Raw genomic sequence first — 25,131 nt, 5'->3', positions numbered from 1 at the left:
TAGTGGAAGAGATGCAGCACTGCAACATTACTTGAATTTTATACAAGTATTTAAATTAGGAAAACAAGGCACTTTTTTGTCCAATGCATCATGTTTAATATTCCTCTTGGTCAGATGAAAAAGCTCAGTGTTTGAATGATTTTTACAAGCAATAACCTCAGTATCTATTGGCTTGTATGATCAATGCAACATACTTTATTTCAGTGGAACGAGATGAGTATCCAGGTGACAGTATTGAATCCCAGCTCAAACTCAGTTTACAGTATTTATATTCTACACTAGTGATTTTTGCGTTTTTTCCTCAGAAATAGCGAAAAAACGAATGAAAACGAATCAATCAACTTGTTCACAAACATTGTCAACCTAAGCACTATGACTGGGGGAAAAAAAACAACTTTGAACTGTGTTTATCAATATTCTCAGTAACAATTCTTACATTTTTCGTCCCCTTTTTTCAAAATATAAATTTCATCCAAATTTGTATGCATGGCCGACTTCGGTCTCAGAGATGAAGAACAATCAATTTGTTAGCCAACAGTGACCCCGCCTTTTTAAAATGTCTACCCTCCTGCTCTCCTCAATCTTGTGTCACCTCTTAGCTGTACCACGTTACTGTGATCAGAAACCCCAGCGATTGAAAGCCATAAACGGACGTTTTAATAAACCAATAACGAATGACTGCAGAAAATGCAAACAGCAAAAGGGTTTGAGACTTAATGGCAGAAGCATCACGTTGATAGAATGAACTGCATAAATGCTTTATTATGATGTAAAGCTATATTTTGTCTATATGTACATTGTGTATATATTTATAAATATATATCTAGAAGTTTGTTCCTTGAGCATTTCCAGTCAATATGGCAAGAGGAAGACGAGACTTTCTAGACCAAACGATTCTAAACCAGGTCAAGTGTCGAAGAGTTATCCAGCGCGGATATACAGTGGTTTCAAAAAATGTCAAGAGGATTTTTTTTTTTTTTGCTTTTGACCTTGACTTTCTAAAAAAGTTTACCAGCAGAATCGCAGCAGCTCTTAAAATTCAAAAAGAACCAGCTCAAAGCAGTCTATGGGACCTCAAAAAGTAGCAAAAACTAAAGAAAGAGAAAAAAAAACTAAAAGATAATCTTTCAAATGTATGTGTTCGCTTGGCTATTGTATGTTGGAAATGTATTCAGGAAAAGCTGAGCTTGCAACACAATCACTGCTTTCTTTGTTACATAGACGTTAAGGTTCAAGAAAATGTAAAAAAAAAAAAAAAAAAAAACACTTTGAAAAAGATCTATTTTTGTACAAAGGTAATTTTATCCCTTGCTTATGTGCTGTTTCTTTCCTTCTGTGGGCTGTTGTATACATCGTTTGTGGAAATGTTGATTTTGAAAGGCTAGATTAATTTTTTTTTCCCACCCAACAGTTGGGGGAGGGTTGTCACCTTCGCCGTTGTCCTCTACAACCTGCCTCACAAACATTGGTTCCTCTTTTTCATTATTTTATTTTTTATTGTTTTGTCTACTTTTAAGGAGATGAAAATGTCATCATATGTTCTTTGTTGGTTGTTCTCTGATGGTCCATCTTTCATGGACAGAAAAGTTATTAAAAACTTTTAAAAATGTATGTCGATGATGCATCTTTTTTTTTTTTTTCCATCTTCCCACAAAGGTGCCTTCGGTTTTTATTTAAGGAAATATAACAATGCAGTTGTGATCAACTGTCACAAAAAAAAGAGTTCAAAGAAAAATGTCAGATTTACTAAATATGTGTTTATTACGTTGCTGGTCATACTGTTAATCAGGTAAAAATACAACAACAAACTACAATACGTATAATGTACAAAATAGAAGACACAAAATATTCTCATTTGGTCATGATGATGAAGTTTAAACATAGACCAATCAATTCTAACCACCAACTAAACAGAGAAATCCCTCCGTCGGCTATTCAAACCAGAATACGGCGCAATCCGCAACAATATGTAATGCTCTTCTTCGTAAATGGACCGGTGGAATAAATAGATAAAATTACTTTAAAAAGGGGGAAATGGTAGTCATTATGAAAGGCTGAAGAACAGGTAAGTGATTCACTTAGACAGCCCATCAAACGTAACTGTGGGGCAGCACCGTCTACAACAACACAGTGGCAAAACAAGACGGTGGGAACGCAGTCGTCTTCAGAAAAGTAGAAAACATGTCCTTAAGACATCGAGCGAGCGCCTCCCTTTTAAAAACATTAGAAAAAAAGCATTAAAAAAATGTAATTAAAAAGATACAAAAAAACAGAGCAGACACGCCAGGCGTAAAGTGAAACCGGGCAGTCGTAGACGCAACGCAGACAGTGGCCTGTGTGTTGTGAACAGCCGGCGGTCCACCTGTGTGTCTGGCTCACAGTTCTTCATGGTTTCATGGGAGCGTGAATCCCCGTCTGTGGTGTGGGAACGTCCTAGTTTCTGAAGAAACCCCACGAAAAGTCCATATTTTCTCTTTTTTATTTCAAGTGGTAAAAAAAAAAAACACAACTCAACAAATACAAAAACAGGGCCGGACTTAGCAGTCACTTCTCCAGAGCTTGATGGTTTTGTCGTTTTCCAACGCGGCCGAGGCGATAATGTTCTCTGTGGGGTGGCAGGCGGTGGAGATCACCACGTCTAGGGGAGACAAGGGAGCAAAGGGGGATTAACAACTGGAGAAGAATTAGAAATGCATTTCTACAAAGAAGAAATAAAACAAAACAGTAGTTCTGGTTCACGGTGGGCAAATCGGAAATAACACGTTATATCAAATATCTACTTGCTAATAGATAAAACAAATTAAAAACATGTTTTTCTCGTGTGTCGTGTGGGATGGGGGAATGATTAGACTGCACGTATCTATTATATATAATTGCTATAGCCACTTAAAGCACTTTCACAATTAACGCTCAACAACATCGCTCTGTGTTGGATTGAGAAGTGCGTTTACTATCTGAGGCACACCACAAAAACACAATTCCAGACCGACACTAGCATTGTTATGCAAATGTGTGTGTCGATGTAATCAAAAGCAGTTCATGGGGTACAGGGTACCGTTTCGCTGCCTTGCTCATGGGACATCATGGAACTGATATCAAACCAGTCTGCCTCCCAAACCACGAGTGCGTCCAGACTGTTCTATTCTAACCCTTAACGGCAGGACCCCATCACCTAATGAAGCCCACAGCAGCCCAGTGCCCGGTTTTGAGGCCTTCAGCCCAGTACCTGTGTGGCCCTGCAGTTTCTGCACAATCTCCTTGGTCTGCAGGTTCCAGATGTACACAGAGTTGTCCTCTGATCCGGACACGATCCACTGGAGAGGGAGGGCAGAGCGGGTGTACATGAGTCAAGGAGCCTGAATACCCGGCCATGTACCCTGGAGGTAGCCCCGCAACGCTAACGCTCACAGGCTGAGAACCACACAACTCACCTTTCCCCCCGTGACGGAGAAGTTGGCAAATATGCAGTATTTCTCGTTTTTGTGACCGGAGTACGTTTTTAAACACTGGAGGAGAGAAATACGTGACGTTAGGCTGTATGAAGATATAAAATACTACTCAATGAAATCTAAATGACAGTACATGGTGTTAACAACAACAATCATGCTAGAATAGTTTTATACTCAGGGAGAGAAACAATTGAGATGACACTACCTTTCCTTTGCTGTAGTCCCACAACTTCAAAGTACTGAAAACAGAAGGGGACATTTTTCAGAAAAGAGCTCCACAATACTTTCGTGCTGCCTGCAGTCATTCGATTAGATGGTGTTATGCTGCCCTCTGCTGGTGGAATTCAGAACTAACGAAAAAAGTACTACAGCAATATATATATGCATTGTATAAATGAATGAGAATCCATTCAGTATAATCCGTTAATGATTATTGATCAAATACGGTTACTCACAGACGTAATAATTACAGTAATAGTATCAGTGGAAGTACTTCGAGAGGTACTGTACTCACTTGTCGAGGGTGGCAGCGAGGATGTATTTGCCGTTGGGAGAGAACTTGACGAAAGACACGGGCGGGTTGTCATCGTCTGTCGGGAACAACGACAGAGACGGAAGTTTAACATCCTAGAGCTACAACCCTTATGTTCTTATTCATTTCAGTTAACCATTACAACCACATCCATTAATGACATCACAAGTGCGGAGTACAGTGTGGGGGGGGGGGGGTGGGGGGGCTTACCGATGAGCGTCTTCAAGCACTGCCCTGACGCCGTGTCCCAGATTCGACTGTGGGGGGAGAACAGTTGTTGTTTAGCATCGCCACCAGCTTGCATTTAAAGTAGCCCGGGGAATACTCTGAAATCAATAAATACATAAATGATGACATTCGTACCAGAGGCCGTCGTAGCTACTGGAGACGATCAGAGAGCCGTCCCTGTTGAAGTGAACCTGCAACACAAGACAACACGCTCCGATTAACATCAGACGCAGACAATACACACACACACACACATACTTGTATAAATCTACATAATTCCTATTAATGTACCAATATACTGTACAAATGACCTCCGTTGATGTCTGGTCTCATCATGGACCGTGTGTATGTAGTCCAATGCCCTCAATGCACTTTTTCCTCACATCCCCATCATCTAGAGTGTCTGTTTGAGTGTACACGTCCTCCGACAGCATCTCTGGCTGAGGAGGAGGAGCTCAACGCAGACCACAGAATCCTTCACCTCGATTCAAAGTACTGTTTATGATCCATGCGTAACTGAAAAACTCAGTTTGGACCGTGAATAAAGACGTTTCCCATCATATATACCATTTCACATCATATATGATGTGATGTCATCATACATGTATACATTGTGGGGATGTCCTAACGGCCACGTCGGCTCGTGAATTAAGACTCACTGCAGAGACGGGGTCCGAGTGCGCCGGCAGGGTTTTCAAACACTTCCCCGTCTTCACGTCCCAGATCCTCACGCTTTCGTCAAACTGCAACACACAAACATAACGTTAGACACTGGCATAAATAATAACACACACACACACTTTTCGTATAACAAGAACCACCATGACTACAATTAGTCATCAAAACATTGTAATAACGATAATCATAGTGGTCGCAATGATACCACTACTTCTACAACTTCTAATAATATAAAGATAATAAAATAATGAATAATAATAATAGCTAATAATAATACTAATAACCACATTAATCGTCACTATAAGCCTAATCACAATGAAGTGTGGAGTACTCACAGAACCGGACACGATGAGGTTGGACTGAGGGTTGAAGTTGCAGCAGAACACGTAGTTGCTGTGGCCTTTTAGTGTCTTCAGACACTTCCCCTGGAGGCCGGGAGGGGAAGAAAGAAAGAAAGAAAGAAAGAAAGAAAGACAGAAAGAGAAAGAGAGAACATTAGTCCCAACTCAACACATCAGCCTCCATGCAGTTACCACCTGGCTGGTGGTAACGTCGAGGCAATCCCAACATCGCCAACTTGGTTCATACCTTTTGTTCTAGGTAGCAGTAAAGGCCCTGCTAAACAAATATTACCACAATCTGACAAATCCTGACAGTAAAATCAATTGTTTTGTCATTAGGGTGATGTAATACCATTAAGGTATGGTCATGACATCATGTTGTGTTGATGTCATATCATTAGGGTGACATCACAACATGATGTATCATGTCATTAAATGGATGTCATCCAGGGTGACCTCATTCATTTAAGTGATGTCATGGAGGTGTCATTAAGGGGAGGCGATGACGTCACTGAGGTGACAGCGTCGTGGAGTTGACGTCATACCGAGCTGACGTCCCAGATCTTCAGAGTCTTGTCGTCAGACGCAGAGACCAGGAGGTTGGAGTCTGAGGACCAGGCCACGTCAGAGATACCCTGACAAGAGGCACACAGAGCACACACACATTACCAAGAGGTCAGCAGCCCTACACAGAATCCTGATATTAGGAATTCAAGTTCAAGAGCACTTTGTTGCAACTTACCAGCTTGTGTCCAGATATAGTTTTCTCAAACTTCCCGTCGAATGCTCCCCATATTTTTATTAATTTATCTGCAGCTGTAACCACATGACAAGAGGTTGATGAATATAAAATGTAATGTAAGAGAAAGAGAGAGAGACACACACTGCATGGCATACAATAAGTGACGCAAAGGGGTGTACTACACTCACAGGAGCTCGCAAGCCACTCTCCGTTGGGGCTGAACTTGACGGAGGAGACGGCTTTAGTGTGGCCGGCCAGGGTGAACTTCAGACTGTAGTTGGGCTTGGATGGTGCGGACTAGAATAGAAACCAGCCAACAACAATTAAGACGTGAATAGATTCAAACCATTGAAATAAAACAAGTGAAACCGAGAACACATTTTCAATAACTTTGAAGTGTCTAATGTGGATTATCACAAAACAAATAGTTGTATTTATTGTAATGACATTTGCAGCACATCACCTAGTGGTACTAGCCTGTAGTCTACCAATAGTCATTGGTCACAGTCATTTAGAAGGGACAGCGGTTACAATGCACAAGCATATTGTGATGGGTTGGTGTTTGATATCCATACCTTGCTGTGACTTGAAGAGGAAGACGGTGGTAATATGGGAGGTTTACAGTCCGTCTCTGGTTTTCTATCCTCCGTTGCCATGGCGAAAGCTGGCCCCTGATACGGAACATACAGTAGATGAATAACGACTCCGTATGGTAACAGGCTTCCGTGCACAACTTTGAAACGATCGTGAAAACTAAACCCAGTCAGATCCTAAACGGAGCCATAAATCACGTGTTTGTATATGATGGACCGATGACCAATCAAAGATGCCTCTGTCCCAAAAATGAGAACACATTTAGGCTGCATTTTCGATATAAAAAAAAAACACACTTAATTTTGAATGAATAACCTGCTTTGGGTAATCGTTACACATTAAAAAAAAAAAAAATCGAAAAATGAACAAAGAGGCATGTGCACATAAATCCATTCATTCCAAATACATGGATCCTCAGTGTGACTTTAAGGATCACATACATAATCACATAGTGGATCCACCGAAAGGAGACGTATAATAAACCAATAGTGTAGTACGTATTGACCAGGAGGCAGCACACAGATGCACATGTAACGTGAGAGCAGCGGAGGTGAGATGCTACTACTGACCTCAGGATGCTAGGCTACCGCCACGGCCTCCGTTTAAATCAATCACATTCAGAACGATCAAACACACGGGAAGCGGTGGTACTCACGGTGGTTTTAATGTGCCGCTGGAAGAATTGACGGTAGTTCGAAGCACGGGGTGTGTGTGTGTATTATTGCAGTAATAGTGTAGTTATAACACAAAGTAGCTCCTGGTGAGGATGAGCGGGGAATGGGGAAGATCCTCGCATGCGCCTGCGCGAAATAGAGAAACGGCGGCGAGCGACGAGGGACAAATTTAAATGACTGCGATTTTTAAATTGCTCAGGATAAAATGGTAGTTTCCTAGCAAAAGAAAGCAAGAAGCGACATATACAAATGTAGTGTCTGTATTTTTTGATAGAATTTGAAAATATTTGATACAAACGATTTATGTCAGTCAGATAAATTACGCAAATGAAAACGTTGTTACAACCCATGGAAATACAAGTGACACCAACATCAATTTACACCCAAGTTTGAAGAATAACAAACCGACATTCACTACTGATACTACCAACTACAACCACAATAAAATAATTTAAATAAATGTAAATAATGCGATGCGATTAGGGTTAGGGTCAGAGTTTGTAAAAGTGTTTGTAATGAGGTGAGAGTGACCCCTCTCCCGACCCTTACTCGGGCTCCTCTCCCCGTAGCAGTGTTGCCAGATTGGGCCATATTTCCCGCCCGATCTGGCAACAACTGGCTTCAGAGCGGGGGCTGCAGTCGGTCGGCGTTGCCAGATTCGCCAGCTTGGGCGGCCCAATCTGGCAACACTGCCCGTGAGCCTTTGCGCGCGGAGCCGACGCCGTTCGTTCCGTGCAGCGGAGTGAGTCGGTGGGAAGGCGAAGCCGGTCCTCCACCTCCAGGCTCTTTGTTGGTGCTCGGCCTCCGCGGCACAAACTCACTGGGACGCGCCGCTCGGATACTCGGGACTACTTCGTTGGGCGAGCAAAAGTATTTTTGGCTGCTGTGCGCAAAAAACCCTCCAGAGCACCTCGCACAAGTAATACACCACCCGTTCTCCACCTTTTAAGTTTGCTATGAGCGGCTCTTTGCGGTGCTTTACGGATTTAGGAAGCAGATCACATGTATGTGTGGTGGTTTCGGTGCACGTTTCTCTCAGTAGCTGGGGGTCTGCTAGCCTAGCCTGCTAGCTGTGTACATTAGCCCCGCCATGCATTTCGCCGTCCGCCTTAGCATCGTGTTAGCATCGTGTTAGCTTCCTGTGGGCTGCTCTGAAACGCCATGGAGTAGTGTGTGTGTAGTAGTGAAGTGACTCCGTTTACAGCCTCCACCGGGACGGTGACCGCTCGCCGACGGACTGCGGGCTTTATTCACACAATGCAGGGTGTCAGGAATAGGTTGTGTGCTTTTTAAAATGGTAATGTGGTTGGTGTTAGCTTCAGGGGAAAGTGATGGTGGGCGGGCAGCGTGTCTTTATCCACCTGGAGGTGCTGCTCAGGGCTCAGGTCAGATCCCGCCATAATCACCATGTCACAGAAACAGGTAGAATCGTCTGTATTACAGTACGATCGCTACCCTCTTTCCAAAGAAACCATCCACATGGGCTATGGGGCTAGTCGTAGTGGAGTTGGAACCATTATTATTGGCGGTACGACGGGTCTGTTTACACATCTGTTGTTTCCTTCAGTGGGATATGTGTTGATACTCTTGCATGGCTTTCGTTATGATCCAACACGTTGATTGAGTGTCGAATGGATAGACCAGACATCCAGTGGTAGTTAAAGTAGAAGGGTTGAGGTCTTGTTATCAAGGATCAAGACGAATAGTAAACACAATGGTTTCCAGAAGTGTATGACCCCCCCCCCCCCCCCCTTCACCTCATTATTACGGGGACGGACTGTTTGATTCCATAGTTTATGTGCAAGACTGCTTATGTTAGGTCTAGCATATGTATCATATGTACCCTAAAGCCGGAGTAAAACTAAGATATTCTGACTTCTATGTCATTTCAATGTAGACGTCACATTTCGTAACAGGGCAAAATGATACGCAGTTTATTGCTGCCCAAAAGCACAAGACAAGCCATAGGGCTGGCCTCTTTTTTTTTTTTTGTTCCTGTGTTAAGACAGAAACAAATAACAAGGGAAGTAAACAAACAAAGTAAATAACGCCGTGTACAGTGCTTTCATATGCCAGAATCTGTTTGCTTTCCCACTTCCAGTATCAACAAAACGTTAAATACCATTCACAATCCTTACAGGGTAATAACATAACTCATTCACAGCCTGAGTTGAACGTTTGTACAAACGTCCCTGAATACAGGGACAGGCTTCTGTATTTCAGCCACAGTATAACCATTATGTTTTAGGTGTATACACTGATTCAAATCTTGTCATGGGTGATTCCACATATTGATGCATGTTTTGGTAAAATACCAGATATCTTGCATACAAGCCCAGTCAAAAGTTGACGCTAGTTTAAATCCTATTGCTGACAACAATGAAATTATACAACAAATTGATGAATTATTGGATCCCATTAGTCTCATCTTGGATTTCTTCAGTAACGTAATTTACTACCAACTAGGGTACCCTACCTAATCTATTCAGCAGACAAACACAGTCCCACAACTTTTTCTTAGTGTGTAAACATTAAAGGTATTTATTTGTGCAGCATATATACCTAGTTAATGACAACAATTCTGTTTGTAATTCAGTTTCTTCCAGGGTATTGGCGGGTGTTATATAAAACAGAAGTGTAGCAACTTCACATAATTGCACGATGAATGCCCTTTCTCTGATGAGACTCAAAGATACAAATGGGCAATAATCCAATCACTGTTTATCTTTTGAATGGAATTGTATAGCGCCATGAGATTAAGATATAGATTTATCGTGGTGTCCAAAATATGGAGTACACTAATTCAGACGAGAACATACGCTCTTCAAATGATCAAAATATGACTAGCTTTCTTTCTTGATACTTTGCTTTAAATGTCCATATACCACAATGTTATGACCCTCAGTTAGACTGTTAGTATGGTGTTTTATATTCATATGCATACTGTGATATCTATCGACTTATCTTTTACCATTACATCATTGGTAATAAATAATGGTTATGTATCGCCCCGCCCAACACACAGGTACCAGCGCATACCATGGTCAACTCAACGATAATACCTAGAGCGCGCTGGGCTCCTGCCCAGACACAATAGACGATGATAGATCACCCAGAAATGGAACCATTGCCACACACACATGTGTGTGTGTCACTTTGGCTGGAACCCAATGCAAAAACGTCAGACACTGTACAGAATAAAGAGGAAATACTAGGAATCCACACCAAAACTATGCAGACGGCTTAACTTTTTGGCCTGTACACCAGACTATTACACTAACACTTAATGTAATATGAATGCAAAAAAACTAAGCTTTGCATAAAGTCTTCTGGGAAATGAATAGATGTTCCAACACTTAAAAATGTAATACCTGGGTACCTGGCGACATCACTGACCACAATATTCTCTCACCTTTCACTTGAAGTTAAGTGGTTTTCAATCCACTGTCCGCCTGTCTTGTGAACACGTGACCCCACATTCCAAAACAATAACAGCTCACCACATTATTCGACCAGTCACCCTCGACGAGAGGTACAGACGGCTCAATGCCGGAGAGGACCAAAATACTGGTTACAAAATCGCTGTTCTAGCACTCTGCTCAGTGGCTACTATATTAGTCTTGGCAATCTGATTATGTTTCATGGCAAGTCTAGGAGCCAAGTGCAATTACGTATTGATTTAGCGATCTTTATTCATAATGCATGCTTGATCCGTTGGTTATATTAGGTGGCTTATTACATTTCTATATTATATATATTTTTAAAAGACTAACAGGTAAGTGTTGGAGCCTGAGTGCCTACTGGCTCTTGTTTGTGTCTGACATCGGGTCTGTTTTGGGTTCTACCAGGTCGTGACGTCGGCCCCCCCTGTAATGGGATGGGCCACCGGCAGAGTCTCTGAAGAACCAGCAGCCTCCAGACCATCCCCAGAGACCCCCCCACTCAACGCATAGGAACACAAACACCGACAGGCCCGCCAGGCCACCCGTGCCGGAACGTCAGGACCGCCCCCCCTCCCCCCCCCTCTCCGCCGCCGGGAACCATGTCCGGGATCCCCCCAGCGACCGGAGGTCCGGCTCAGCTCACCAACATGCCCCCCCCAGAGGTGAACAACCCGGCCACGCCAGGGAGGAAGACCAACCAGCTGGCGTACATGCAGAACGTGGTGGTGAAGTCTCTGTGGCGCCACCAGTTCGCCTGGCCCTTCTACCACCCCGTCGACGTGGTCAAGCTGGGCCTGCCGGTAAGAACGCACCGTCTGCTCGCACACTGGGTAGTTAAATGACACAGGAAGTGCTCCCCTCACAGGAAAGGCTTGAATAGGTTCTCTCTCGGTCTGACGCCGTAACCAAAACACTGTAACCAAGACGACAAATGCAGACGCAAATACAACTCGCAGCGAGAAACACATTTAAATAATACGGTGGGGAAATGCCCCGTGCAAAACTATCATTTGTGATGAAGTTTGCCATTGAAATGCAAGATAAACCGTTTATCTTGCAGGTGTTCCTTCATTAGGTTGAATTATGGCTCTGTTTCAAACTTGTGCTTTTAGAGAAGTTGAAATTCAATTGAATGTAATGGAGTGTTGACCAAATGAATGTTATCCGCTCTGGATAAGGGTTAGGTTACCTGTGACGACTTGTGTGTGAACTATTTGGAGATCAGCATTAGCTAGGGAATAGCAGGCCTAATTATTGGACTCTTTGGTAGTGGAGATAATGTCCCTTTCTGTGTCGAAGCGCCGCTGAAGACATCGTCCTTTAGTTGTATCTGGATGAATAACGTGTAAATATAAACACAACTATTTCTGGTGAATTCTTGTGGTAAGGGTATTTGACTTCTTGGTTTTTCAGGATTAGTCCACAATGATTAAGGATCCAATAGGTTTGTCATTACATAATAATGTGTAAAAAAAAACAACAACAAATGTTGCTTCATTTGGATTTGTAGCCAGAGGTGAGCTTTATGTTGTAGACCTGACCAGCGGTCCATCAAACCAGCACTAATGTAACGGTGGGATGATCTTGTTGGCCAGGATTATTACACGATAATAAAGACCCCTATGGACATGGGGTCCATCAAGAAGAGACTGGAGAACAACTACTACAGCAGCGCCGGCGAGTGTATGCAGGACTTCAACACCATGTTCACAAACTGTTATATATACAACAAGGTAACGCACACACGCACTTATATATAACACCAACTGTTATATTTATCACACACACACACACACACACACACACTGACACTTCACCGACTGTTCTATATATAACCAGGTAACACATGCACTGTTCACACGCACACAAACACACAAACACTGTACACAGACACACTTTTATATTGAAAACAAAATCACACACACAATGTTCACATATATAACAAGGTAAACAACCCATGTTTACATGTTATGTCTGATCCCAATGGCTCAGAAATGGCCATTAGGTGGCGCCCAGCTTCCACTCACTGACTGAAGGACAATAGTTCTTGCTTAGCAGGAGCTAAAGATGGTCCAACACTAGGAAGGGTCTGATACTCAAGCCCACGTCATAAGCCTACATATACGTTGTACAATATTCTCTACTTTACTCTCACTTCACTGTACTGTAGCTCCAATACTACTCTTCTCTTGTAGTCTCTACGATGCTATACCTTGTAGTACACTCTAGTACTCTCTAATCTCTTTATTTGTATTTTCTACTCTACTGTACTCCACTCATAACTTTTTTACTCTACACTCGAGTACACAAAGTAGACACAAAGTAGACACACAATGTAGAGCAGAAAACTCTTACTCTAACGCGTTGTACCCTTCTCTAGTCGTGCTCCACTGTGTTCCACTTGACTCTTACTTTACCGTGTTCTGCCCCAGCCTACGGATGACATCGTGCTGATGGCCCAGGCGCTGGAGAAGGTGTTCCTCCAGAAGGTGTCCCAGATGCCCCCTGGGCATGAGGAGGTCCTGCCTGCTGCTGCACCCAAAGTCAAGCCCAAGAAACCCTCCACCCCAGGTAGTAGAGCACACTCCCCTCCCACACTTACAAACTGGTTTGATGGACAAAGATTGATCCCTTCAAAAAAAAAAAAAAACATGGTCGCTTGCATGAAACAAAAGCCAACCGTATACATTTAACTTGTACTTTTAACAATAACATCTCCCAATGCACCCAAGTACAGTACTATTATGTAGTCTTTGTAGCAAAACAACGCTTTTAATTGAACAGAAAATATATATGACATGTTTCAAATAAACAGCAGATGATTATGCTAAACCTTTTTGAAGGTCGACGGCATGTGGCAATGCAACCTTTCCCCGAACACTTTATTTAAAGAGTCAGTGTGTTGACCTCATAACTTGACATTGCATATAAAAACAAAAACTTCTTCGAGTGTGACTTAGTCAACAGCGACGGCTAACCATCTGAATGTTAACGTGCGTCTCTCTCTCTCCGTGTGACGAAGGCGGTCAGGACGGCACGGTGACCTCCTGCACCCCCGCCACGCCTCCTCCCTCCTCGGAGCCGGCGGTGAACTCCTCCACCTCCAACTCCTCCTCGCTGCCCAACTCCCCCACCCAGGCTTCAGTCAAAGTGAGTCCACCACCGCCCTGCGAGACCCCGCCACCACCACTGGTGGTGGTCAGACTGGAGGAACCTCGGCTGTTGTTGTTGTGTGGTTAATAACGCACAACAGTGCATTGAAAACACAACACTGTCGCCTTTAAACCCGCAGCGCGTTCACAAGTCGTTTACTACTCAATCCTCCGTGAGGAATAGAATGAACACAGGCAGGATGGAACAGAACGGTATTAACCCTGAGGGAAACTGTAGAACCAGTGAAAAAACATTTACACATGCGAAAAACATCTGGGAGTGGGAATTTTACAAATATCTGGGAATTTTCGGGAATCTCTGAATTGTTGGGAATCTTTAGAATTTCCGTGAATCTTCAAATGTGCGCCGTGAGTTCCTAAAGACTGCGTTTTCCTGCATTTTCTCTGTGTTTTAACCCTTTTCTTCCTTGTGTCCGCCCCATAAGACGCTGAAGAGGAAAGTCCTCTCGCCCCCGCCGACGGCGGCGCCGGCGCTCCCGGCCGCCGCCAAGGTGGCGTCGCCGGAGAGCGAGGCGTCCCTGGAGAAGAAGCGGCGGGAGAGCACGGGCCGGCCCATCAAGCCGCCCAAGAAGGCGCTGGTGGACGAGGAGGAGACGGCGCAGCACGCCACCAAGCGCGGCCGGCTCCCGGAGCAGCTGCGCTTCTGCGAGGGCATCCTGAAGGAGATGCTGTCCAAGAAGCACGCGGCGTACGCCTGGCCCTTCTACAAGCCCGTGGACGCCGAGGCCCTGGCGCTGCACGACTACCACGACATCATCAAGCTGCCCATGGACCTGGGCTCCGTCAAGGTGAGGGGGCGCGGCCGCCGTCACCGCCGTCGCGGTTACGGTCAGGGCGTTCAGCAGACACTTGTATCCATAGCGCGGTGTTTCCCCTATATGCATTCGGATTGTCAGCGGCACTGCAAAAAAAAATAAAAAATCTATTTTTTCTAGGCTTATGATAAATATCAAAGAAATAGCTGAAAATGAACATAAAAGATGAACTTAGTTTCTGCCAAGTTCAAGGCACATTTGCACAATGATCTGGTCTCAGCAGACACCTTGACTGTTGGTTGTTATGTCATATTTGGAAGCTCAATCTGTAAATTTTTCAAAAAAAAAATCTTATCAGAAGTAACCATTTAAAGGTTTATTTTTCAAAATTTTCTTCCGGGGGGGGGGGGGGGGGGGGCATGCCCCACCCCCCTAGCGTTGCTAGGTTACCAACTCACAGCACCACTGCTACAAAAAAATCTAGGGGAAACACTGCATAGCGACTTACAGTAAGTGCATTTGTCATAAGAAGGTGAAACAATATGTCGCTGTTGATACGTGTGATACATGTTCACAGAACATGAAGTGCCAAGCACCAACAATTGTTAGCCCATTCCCCGTACGCAACAAAGACAGCTAGGATAAGATGCTACACAGTATTGGCTTTTTCTTGTTTTTTTTGCCACGCAATTGAACGCATTGTGCGCACACATGGCTGCGGGGCAGTGTGTTTGTTTGTGCTTTGGGTGAGGTCATAGTGGCCCGCCCCCTTTCATGCTAATTCATCGGGAGAAAATCTCGGCGTGTGTCTTCAGTGAATCATGGCACCCAGACGGAGGGCTCCCGGCCTTCTGATGGACCTGTTTTGTTTGGTCATCTTCCCTCTCTTCAGAAAAAGATGGACGAGCGGAAGTACCACGACACTCAGGCGTTTGCGGCGGACGTCCGATTAATCTTCTCAAATTGTTACAAATACAACCCTCCGGATCACGAGGTGGTCGCCATGGCCCGGAAACTCCAGGTACCGTTTTGTGTTTTTGCTGCGAAAACTTTATCCAAGCCTTTAGCTGATATTCTATTAGATCCATATTAGCAGTTAGTGTATGCTACACGTGAACCTCCTGAGATGGCGCAATTTGATTGGTTCGCTATCTCGGGATATTTGGCAATATCCCATGATTGAGATAATAATAATAATAATAATTGATTGAATTTATATAGCGCTTTTCTAGACACTCAAAGACGCTTTACAGTGAAGGGGGGACCTCACTTACCACAATCAATGTGTAGCACCCACTTGGGTGATGCATGGCAGCCAATCTGCGCCAGAACGCTCACCACACACCAGCTTGAGGTGGAGAGTGAGGGAATTAATGAAAGAGCCAATTATACAGGGGGATGATTAGGGGGCCAGATTGAATGAGCCTGGTTTGGCAGTTGTAGCCAGGACACCGGGGGATCCCCAACTCCTTGCGCTAAGTGCCCTGGGATCTTTTATGACCTCAGTGAGTCAGGACCTCGGTTTTACGTCTCCTCCGAAGGACGGAGTTCTCAAACTCAGGATATTGGGGAGCGCGCGTGACGGTCGTCTGGTCACGCTAATAAAAACAAATAAATCCCGGCAAGAAGTGTTATCTTGTTTATTTTTGGAGCGTTCACGTGTAGTATATACTAAAACAATTATTCACCTCAGGCTCTGGGGAATAGCTCGTTTCCAGGTGGAAACTCATTAACTAGGAATATTTAACAATTAAATAATTGTTTAATAATTGTTAAATATTCCTAGTTAATGAGTTTTCGTATTTCGTATTTCAAGGTGGAAACTTATTAACTAGGAATATTTAACAATTATTAGCCCCTGTGACCGAAAACTTTTTCCGGAAACAAGCCGGTCAGAGCATGGTACCTCTGGACGGTGGTTCTGATGGTCGGCGTGTGTGTGACCCACCCCCACCCACCACCCCCCCACCCAGGACGTGTTCGAGATGAGGTTCGCCAAGATGCCGGACGAGGCGGTGGACCTGAGCTCGCCGGGGGGCGGGGGGACCCCCAAGAACGCCAAGTTCAGCCTGAACAGCGGCAACTCGTCGGTGTCGGGCATGTCGGACGGCGAGGAGGACCACGCCAGCCGCCTCGCCGAGCTGCAGGAGCAAGTTGGCGCCGAGCAGGTGGGTTTCCGTGACAACCTCGTCGTTTAAATGAGCCCGTTCGTTTTTTTTAAGTTTTTTTTTTAGCACCGGCGTCGATCTTGAACGTTGATCGATCGACGGGCCGTTTGGAAAAAGGTATCCACTTGTGACATCACAGGTATATAATGATGAGTAGATGAATCCGTGGTGGACTGCACCGACTGGAAGGCGCTTGAGTTCATCCATCCATCACGGAGATGGGTAAACCCCCCCACTTGTGATGTCACGAGTGGATTGATTTTGAAATGGCTTTTTAGGACGTAGTCGACGTCACACCTGGTGCCGAGATAGGTGCCCTTCTAAGCTTTCATTTGCCGTGATTCATTCCGAGAAATACCCTGTGGCTAATTATTTATTATTCATATTTACATAGTATATGAAATGTTTCTATCTTTGTTTCACGTCTCTTAGCATCAGAACGGTAGTGAATTGGGGAGAAATGGGTGCAGCAACAATGATCAGGTGACTACAACTTATAAATAATCAATTATCACCTCATTAACAGACGACAGACGACACTAATACTATATCTCTAAGGGCGCTTTTGCTCCTATAGTTCGGTAGTTTGTGCTTTGTTGCGCATATCTCGCTGTGGAGCGAGTTGGGGAGGGAGACTCGTAGCGCTTCGTTGTGATTTTTCTCACTTCATGCAGTCTTATGAAGTGAGACTGCATGGCTGCATTTGCTTATTTCTCTTTGGTGTTCTTAGAAATGACAAATAACCCCATCACCACCATTCGGTCACTCAATAATTAAAAAACGTTAACCTTTGTGAGTCCACGTTGACCACAAGAAATGGCTTCATATAGTCGCCCAACTGTATTTCAATGAATGCTTTCACCTCCTGATGGCTGCATGTCTAACCCTTTATACGCGTGCACATGAACCTGGCTGAATAGGTCTATTGTTTCCGGTTTGTGGCGAAATCTGGTCCGCAACAGAGCAGGCGTGTTTTGCTTAGGCACCCACCTAAACTGTAAAGTACTGTGGTAAACCCTGGGCGTTCACACCACCGACCTATCGGGGGAAACGCACCCAGGTCGACTCAAGACGGTCCAATTGTCTCCGGTGAGAAAGCACCCTCTGGAACCCCAGACAGAGAAGTGTCCACTGTCTCTAGAGTGGACGTTCCTGTGGAATAGGTCGGGCAGATGCCATAGAAGGGGCAGATGTTGTTTGCACTTCACCGTATGTTCCCAGTGTCTTTCATGTTGTTATTGAGATACTGGCTTCCTTCTCATATAATGCCACCCTTAAGAATAGGGATGCACGTCAGAAACCACCCGGCAGGGATTTGAGTTGGCACTCATCATAACTGAGGCCGTAGGAGTGAGGGCAGCTTGCTGTAGGATGGTTTCTCAAATGGGGTTACAACTGCCCCGAGAAACATTTTGATGGATTGCGGGGATACCAGGAAAATCAGCAAACATAATCTGAATTTAAAAATAATATATTACCACTTTTAATGGGGTTATGAATGGCAACAGTCACAAGCAAAGCACATCTCCACTTACATACTCAAACTGTCAATATTCAGTTTAATACCTTCAGTATTAAACTATGCAGTTTAAGGTTTGTGTTATGTTGTCATGTATATTGTGTCATGTATGTGGAACTATTCCACATACATGTCCCTCCCCAAATGTTTGAGCTTGTAAAGGGTCACTCTGGTACACTAGTAAAAACCGCTTGAGAGCCGCTGCTCTTGGATGCCATCAGGTAGACCGCGGACAGTGAGGTGTGAACCCACAACCCTTTGGCTGAGAGTCGAACACACCGCCAGCCTCCCCCCCCCCCTTCCGTTTGAAAGGCTGCCTGTCGTCTCTCTTTCCACCCGTCTTTTAAAACTTCAACCTCCTGGGGTCGATGTGGAACGTTCTGCCTCCCAGTGTGAACAAGATGGGTGGCTGTCGATCACTCCTAATAACTCCCTTGTGTGTGTGTGTGTGTGTGTGTGTGTGTGTGTGTGTGTGTGTGTGTGTGTGTGTGTGTGTGTGTGTGTGTGTGTGTGTGTGTGTGTGTGTGTGTGTGGGTCCAGCATTCCCCCAGGTGTAGCCGGGGGTCACACTTCTGCAGTGCATGTCTTCATGACTGGGAGTCTGCCTTATTAGTTGGGGAGGATGTGGTTTTGGTGGTGGAGGCAAAGCTGCAGAAACGGGGTCGCCTGAGGCTCCCATCACTGTACGAGCGCTCGATAACGCTGCCGAAAGAAAGACATACACGCTAAACCAGCGATGAGGGGATTAGTTGATTCATTCGCTGATTGATAATGCGTCGTGTTTTTTTGTTTTCTTTATTGTTTTAGAATGATGTGAAGGAAACAAAGCTATTGTGAGGTTAACATGGCCGTTATTTGTTGGCAATAGCTTCAAGTACGACAATGTCTGCTTTTTTTCCCCCTCTTATTCCGGGAGAATGAACACCTTCCTGTTTTGGTCTAACGTGTAAGACAGGGTGGGTTAGTAGAAGCTTAGTATCGCCTTGACACCTACACATACACACCTCAAACTCTGTGTGTGTGTGTGTGTGTGTGCGCTTGCATAGGCTATTCACCAAAAACCAGTCCAGGCGCGTCGGCCATCCCTCCCTCTTTAACGTCGCCTCATTTGGCTTCAGACACAGGCTCATCGCCCTGGAAGATTGCCGCTCCATCCACGGCTAATGCCATTATTTCTGCCCACCCATATACCCCAGCGTGGATAATGACCTTTTCACACCGGCTAAGCAGACATTTTACACCACTTTAGTATTCTGGGTGGAGGAGGATCCACGTCCAAGCATACGACACACCGCAGCCAGAACACTGAGCGTGTTCCGGCGACGCGTAACGCGATGATATACGATGACTGCATTCCCCGAAATGGTCAATTCCTTATTTCACCGTCAACGTCGGTGGACTAAACGGCCTGTCACCCAGCCTTGGTCGTCCATACATCTAGAGCCGTCCGCCACTCTCCGTCTCCCCCTGCATCCGCCTGCTTGTTATTCCACTCCATGGGGTTCAACCGTAGAGGGTTTTTTCTCCGTAATTGTCACCGTGTCTTTGTGTGTGGACTGGGTGTGGCCGAGGCAGGGCCCTGAAATGGGTTGTGTGACAAGACGAGAACTGGTTCTAAATCAGGTCCTCTCCGTTCGTTCCCATGGCGTCCTCCGTGTTCCGAACGTGTCTGGGGAGTTCCCTCCCCCCCATTTACCCATTTTAAGAGCTTAGGTTAAGGGCTCAGTCTTGGCCCGTGAAGCTAGCCTGGCTATTGCCAGACCAGGCTCAGTCGTAGAATGCACGTTGGTCTGGGGAAGCTGGTCTCATCCCAAGTGTTTTACTGGTTCTGTAGCCGTGTGAGTCTCTTAACGTGATAGATTGCACTTGGAAGGAATGTGGTATTTTAGAAATAGATTACCAACTGTTGGGACATGTGCGTAAGTGTTTTGAATTCATTAATTCAACAGCAGCTCAACAGAAAGACGCCACAATCAGCATATGTGTGAGGAAGATCTAAATTGGCTGCGACTGGTGTTAAAGTGTTTTTGGCGTCTTGTTAGAAAATAGTAGACAACTCCTGCACAAGTTTAGCGCGCCCCATCTGTGTCGCCGCATTTAAAACGACATTAACACGATTAGCCGTCTTCAGTTGAACGGAGTTACAAAATCGAATCTTCCTCGATGAGCTGTATTATTTCCCTGGGGTCAAATAATCCGCTTCCCAAGGCAATTTTTTTATCAACTGCATTGGCTCAATATAGCAATAATACAGTCCCTTGTTAATTCTCCTGCTCTGTATTTTCTGTGTTGCTCTCTGCTAAAAAAGAACCTTCAAACAGAGAGATGGTGGTGGGACGCTGCCCGTCTCTGCCTCCGTTTGAAAAGAGCAGCAACACCTTTTTAAACCGTTGAATAAAAGTAAAAATGTCGGGTTGAAGCCGTGAATACACTTAACACACTAATACGTATTTAATAACAGGATAATACACTTATTCTAACCCCCCCCCCACCCCCCCCGGCTCCTCTCCTCATAACCATGTGTGCACGACCACCAACGGTATGTAACCCCGGTCTCACGTGCGCGCCCCTCTCCCCCCCCCCCCAGCTGAAGGCCGTGCACGAGCAGCTGGCGGCGCTGTCGCAGGCGCCTGGCAGCAAGCCCAAGCGCGCCAAGGAGAAGGACAAGAGGAGGGAGGGCCGGCCGGCAGAGGACAAGAGGAGCGCCAAGCCCGCCAGGCCGGGCCAGCAGAAGAAGACCTCCAAGAAGTCCTCCAGCAGCAGCCTCAAGTACGCAGCCACGCACCGCGCGCGCCCACCACTGGCACACCATACACTGTACACGCCCAACGTGCAAAGCCTATTGTAGCCGTTTTCGGCTCCATTAAGCTACTAATGCGTGGATCAGCCACTGGGCCGGCTGTGTGGTCGCCACAAGTCTTTCCTGGGTGGAGTGTCCATCTTTAACTTATATACTTACACACAAATTAATGGTGAAATGTTGGCACCGCTAAATTCCTCAACTAATGACAGTGTCACCCGTTAAAGGATTGGCCTTGTAAAGTGGAGTGTTGTACAAACAATCTTTCACTTTAGATATTTTACTGAACGATACGGCCACACCCCCGATTGCACGCGTCCTTATCCACTACACATCCTTATGTACACATGTGTGACTGTGACGGTCCCCCCCCCCCCCCCCCTTTCTGCAGGAAGGGGCCGAGGGAGTACGACTCTGACGACGAGTCCCTCCCCATGACCTACGACGAGAAGCGCCAGCTCAGCCTGGACATCAACCGCCTGCCGGGGGGTAAGCTGGGCCGGGTGGTCCGCATCATCCAGACCCGGGAGCCCTCCCTGAGGGACTCCAACCCCGACGAGATTGAGATCGACTTCGAGACGCTGAAGCCGTCCACGCTGCGCGAGCTGGAGCAGTACGTCAAGTCCTGTCTGTACAAGAAGATGAGGAAACCGGGCGGTACGTTGGCAGACACTCACCGGTCAAACGTTGTCAGACACTCGTGTCAAACGTTGTCAGACGCACATGTCAAACGTGTCACACGTTTGACATGTGTCAAGTTTGTTCACACAAAATACTGTAAATACTAGATGTGTTCACACCGTATCTTTATGCATATCTTAACGTCCACAGCGGGGTTAACACGACCAACATTTCATGTTGCTTTATTAATGCATGGAGGCGTACAGTGTTTTCATACTGTGCTTTGCAAAGAACACACACGCACACACACACACACACACACACACTTCACACACTTCACATCATAAGAAATGCAGTACACAAAAAAACAAGGAAACAAAGCGGGTATGGCCACCCCGCCCGGGTCTCACATCTGTGTGTCTACTTCCTGTCCCCCAGAGGAAGGAACGGCGGGGAACAGTGACAGCAGCAGCTCGTCGGACTCGGCCAGCAGCAGCTCCAGTGACTCCAGTTCAGACAACAGTGAGCCCGACTGAGGCCCGCGGTACGTCTCCTGGTCTAACCCCCTCGGTCGTGGTTATGTTTATACAACCTGTTACTTATCCGTCACATTGTTTCAAGTGTTTTGTATGCCTTAAAAAAAAAAATATATATATATATATATATATGAATGAATTATAATGTTAATCATTGCATAATTCAGGGTACTGCTAGGTACTGCTAGTTAAAAATAGCCCTTATTATTCTCACACTGTCAAAAAGGTTCTGTTTTGTATCATGTCCCTTCAAGGCCCCCCTCCTCGAGTAGCCCGGTCTGCTGTGATTGGTCGGCACACCCACTCTGTTTCGATTGGAGGGGGGGTGTTTAACGTATGCAGGTTGTTGGCGGGGGGGGGGGGGGAACTGCGCTGGGAAAGCGCATCGAATTTGAAAATAGGTTCTAAATGGAGGAAGGGCGCTGGACTCTCCAGTTTGATGGTGAATGTAGGAGATGCTTTCACACTGTGTGTGTGTGTGTTATACAATTGTAACTAAGGTGGACACTGCAAGAACTGAAACTAAACACGTCCATATAATTATTTTTTCTTCCTCTTCCACCTTTTGTTGTTCCAGATGGTGGAGCGAGATAACGGACAATGTGATAGAGCAGTACAATGAGGCAAGACCTCCATCTTTAAGTTTGTGTTGTCATGGAAACCACATTAGGCAGAGCGAAGGTTCTGCTCTGCCGACCAGTCTCCCGGGGATCTGTCACACGTCCACCCTGACACCATGTCCACCCTCATAACAATCACATGATCATCATCATCATCATCTTCATGATCTCCTGTCGCAATATCTATCGCAATGCCCAAATTGACACAAACATCCACCACGCTATGACGCTATCCACTCTATAATCTGTCACGATATCCCACACAAATGTCCCACAACCTCCATCATGATATTTACCACCATATATGTCATGGTCTCTATCGCGATTCATATTGTGATATCCACAATCACATGTCCACCACAATATACAGTATATTATGATACCCAACACAATATATTGACGTCGATCTATATCGCGATATCCACCATGATCGTCCGTGTAGGCAGGATGCTGTAAAAAGGTGTGTGTGTGTGTGTGTGTGTGTGTGTGTGTGTGTGTGTGTGTGTGTGTGTGTGTGTGTGTGTGTGTGTGTGTGTGTGTGTGTGTGTGTGTGTGAGAGAGACAGACACACACACTCTTGTTTCGTTGTACAGCCGATCCGATGTGCATATCTGTGTAGTCCATGGCAGCTGAAGGTCTTTCAACCTCTACACATTTGTTTTGTACAAAAGAAAATTTAATCTGAACGCATGATTTGGATCGATGTGAATGTTGGTGCATTGTCTGAGTGTGCGTGTGTGTGTCAGTTTGGGTTATGATCACTGATTTAAGGTTGTGAGGAATCTGTCGTAGGTGGAGGTTGAAGACATATCTTCCTTAGTGGTGCGGGGTCCTTAGTATCTGAATGTATGGTGAAGTGGCTCCCTGTTGAATTCAGTCAATAGACTTATCCTGCTCTGGTTCTGTTCTCGGAAAATGTGGTTTCAATAACTTTTTTGGAAAATGTAAAATACATTTTATAAAAATAAACGAAAACAAAACAAACAACAAAAAAAGGATACTCTCTGTAATATTTATTTTTATGCCCAGATATCTATGTACGCGTTTCCTCCGCCTTAAGTTGTCTCTGTTCTAGTTTTATTTCATTTTGTCGTTTTTCTTCTCATTGGTCAAAAGCTGACCAAGAACATGTATATAAATATATAGATATTTTCAAATCTAACTTCTTTTTTATGCTTTTATTGTAATATGATAGCCTCTTTTTATATATATAAAAAAGGATTTCTACTTTTTATTTTTAACATGCATGGAGATTTGTTGTACCTCAATTTAGCTTTTTCTTTTTTTAAGTCTTGTTTTAAGATCTCTTCTTTTTATGTTGCCCATCAAAGGACGTGTGTATCCTCTGTAAATAAGTTTAGGCTTGCTCATGTAAATGTCTGCCATAATCAACCAGTAGAAGTTATCATTTAATGTTCCTGCAAAACTGTAATAAGAGCTAACTTTCTTTTTGTTTTTCTTCAATAAATACAACAAGAAGCCTGAAAAATGTTGTTTTGTGTGAAAATATCTACATTTTAATGTAACCAATTTTCAAATCTTTCATAATTTGCTGTCCAACTAGATTATATCTAGATTATATTGACCTCTGGCACTCACTTCCACTTTAAACTCTGCCAACATCGTCCATCAACCAGCTGTTACAACCACTGACACTTGTGCCTCATTACATAAACCAGCTATTATTTACATGAAATCAAACAATTTTTTTATATTTCATATGGATTTTGTTGATTTAAATACATGTCTAATTGTGCTATAATGACTACTACTTACTTGGAATGCTAAATGTCCCTGCAACTCCCTAAACATCCGACAGAGGGCGCCCGTGTTGCGCGTTTACTTTGCAGTGATGTGGTAATTGAAGTTTAGCCTCGCAAAAAAATGTTTTACTTGTTATTTTAGCATGAAATATTTTTAAAAAAAAATGTTTGTCTAGGCCGGGTGTCGTGTCGATAACATCTGTAAACCAAAAACAGTTGCTGAGGCTGCACCTTTGCCAACTCTTTCCCCAACACAGGGTGCAAGACATCTGCCGTCCAGCTTTACAGGTGGGCCTACCAAACTCTTACGTTTCTCATCGATTCGATATACATTCCGATAACATTTTTCAGCAACTTTCACAAAGCATGAAGACTGAAGAGGTTGTTGATCCGCGGGTCTGATAAAACGGTTCATATGGAGCATGTCACCCCGCAGTCGGACTTGAAGTTGAACCCCTCTCACGATGAGGGACGCTGCACACAAGCATGACTCCA

The 25,131-nt window shown here is 44.7% G+C and overlaps 2 protein-coding genes across 3 annotated transcripts; one reads left to right on the top strand and one right to left on the bottom strand.

Annotated features, from left to right (window-relative positions):
• Positions 1–1,762: 1,762 nt before the first annotated feature.
• On the bottom strand, positions 1,763–7,357 carry wdr5 (WD repeat domain 5). The gene is made up of 14 exons (XM_084483045.1): positions 7,220–7,357; positions 6,546–6,641; positions 6,159–6,267; positions 5,971–6,044; positions 5,774–5,863; positions 5,223–5,312; positions 4,869–4,952; positions 4,345–4,400; positions 4,192–4,238; positions 3,964–4,039; positions 3,655–3,688; positions 3,432–3,506; positions 3,227–3,314; positions 1,763–2,638 (listed from the first exon to the last, which is right to left on the bottom strand). The coding sequence occupies exons 2-14, from the start codon at positions 6,624–6,626 to the stop codon at positions 2,538–2,540; spliced, it is 1,005 nt and encodes a 334-aa protein (XP_084339171.1). The 5' UTR covers positions 6,627–6,641; positions 7,220–7,357; the 3' UTR covers positions 1,763–2,537.
• A 625-nt stretch (positions 7,358–7,982) lies between these two features.
• LOC311362966 (bromodomain-containing protein 3-like) lies at positions 7,983–23,868 on the top strand. Of its 2 annotated transcripts, XM_084482878.1 has the most exons (13): positions 7,983–8,157; positions 11,087–11,481; positions 12,277–12,414; positions 13,114–13,252; positions 13,704–13,831; positions 14,280–14,642; positions 15,502–15,630; positions 16,583–16,777; positions 17,210–17,260; positions 20,884–21,065; positions 21,488–21,753; positions 22,156–22,261; positions 22,831–23,868. In XM_084482878.1, exons 2-12 carry the CDS (start codon positions 11,281–11,283, stop codon positions 22,251–22,253), a joined length of 1,890 nt encoding a protein of 629 aa, XP_084339004.1. In that variant the 5' UTR covers positions 7,983–8,157; positions 11,087–11,280; the 3' UTR covers positions 22,254–22,261; positions 22,831–23,868. The 2 variants fall into 2 exon arrangements, with proteins under 2 accessions (XP_084339004.1, XP_084339005.1); XM_084482879.1 differs by lacking the exon at positions 17,210–17,260.
• The last annotated feature ends 1,263 nt before the right edge of the window (positions 23,869–25,131 follow it).

The sequence above is a fragment of the Micromesistius poutassou genome (assembly GCF_964030765.1).
Source record: "Micromesistius poutassou genome assembly, chromosome: 18".
Lineage (NCBI taxonomy): Eukaryota > Metazoa > Chordata > Actinopteri > Gadiformes > Gadidae > Micromesistius > Micromesistius poutassou.
Note: the sequence above shows the minus strand (reverse complement) of the source record. Positions and strands in the feature narration are given on the sequence as shown.

Excerpts from the sequence above, each read along its gene's own strand:
- wdr5 (XM_084483045.1), bottom strand. The coding sequence starts at position 6,626 with ATGGCAACGGAGGATAGAAAACCAGAGACGGACTGTAAACCTCCCATA. Across the intron at positions 4,953-5,222 it reads ACCTCATCGTGTCCGGTTCT|TTTGACGAAAGCGTGAGGAT; the intron begins GTGAGTACTCCA and ends TGTGTGTTGCAG. Across the intron at positions 4,401-4,868 it reads ACTCGGACCCCGTCTCTGCA|GTTCACTTCAACAGGGACGG; the intron begins GTGAGTCTTAAT and ends CTTGTGTTGCAG.
- LOC311362966 (XM_084482878.1), top strand. The coding sequence starts at position 11,281 with ATGTCCGGGATCCCCCCAGCGACCGGAGGTCCGGCTCAGCTCACCAAC. Across the intron at positions 13,832-14,279 it reads CCACCCAGGCTTCAGTCAAA|ACGCTGAAGAGGAAAGTCCT; the intron begins GTGAGTCCACCA and ends CCGCCCCATAAG. Across the intron at positions 16,778-17,209 it reads AGCAAGTTGGCGCCGAGCAG|CATCAGAACGGTAGTGAATT; the intron begins GTGGGTTTCCGT and ends CACGTCTCTTAG.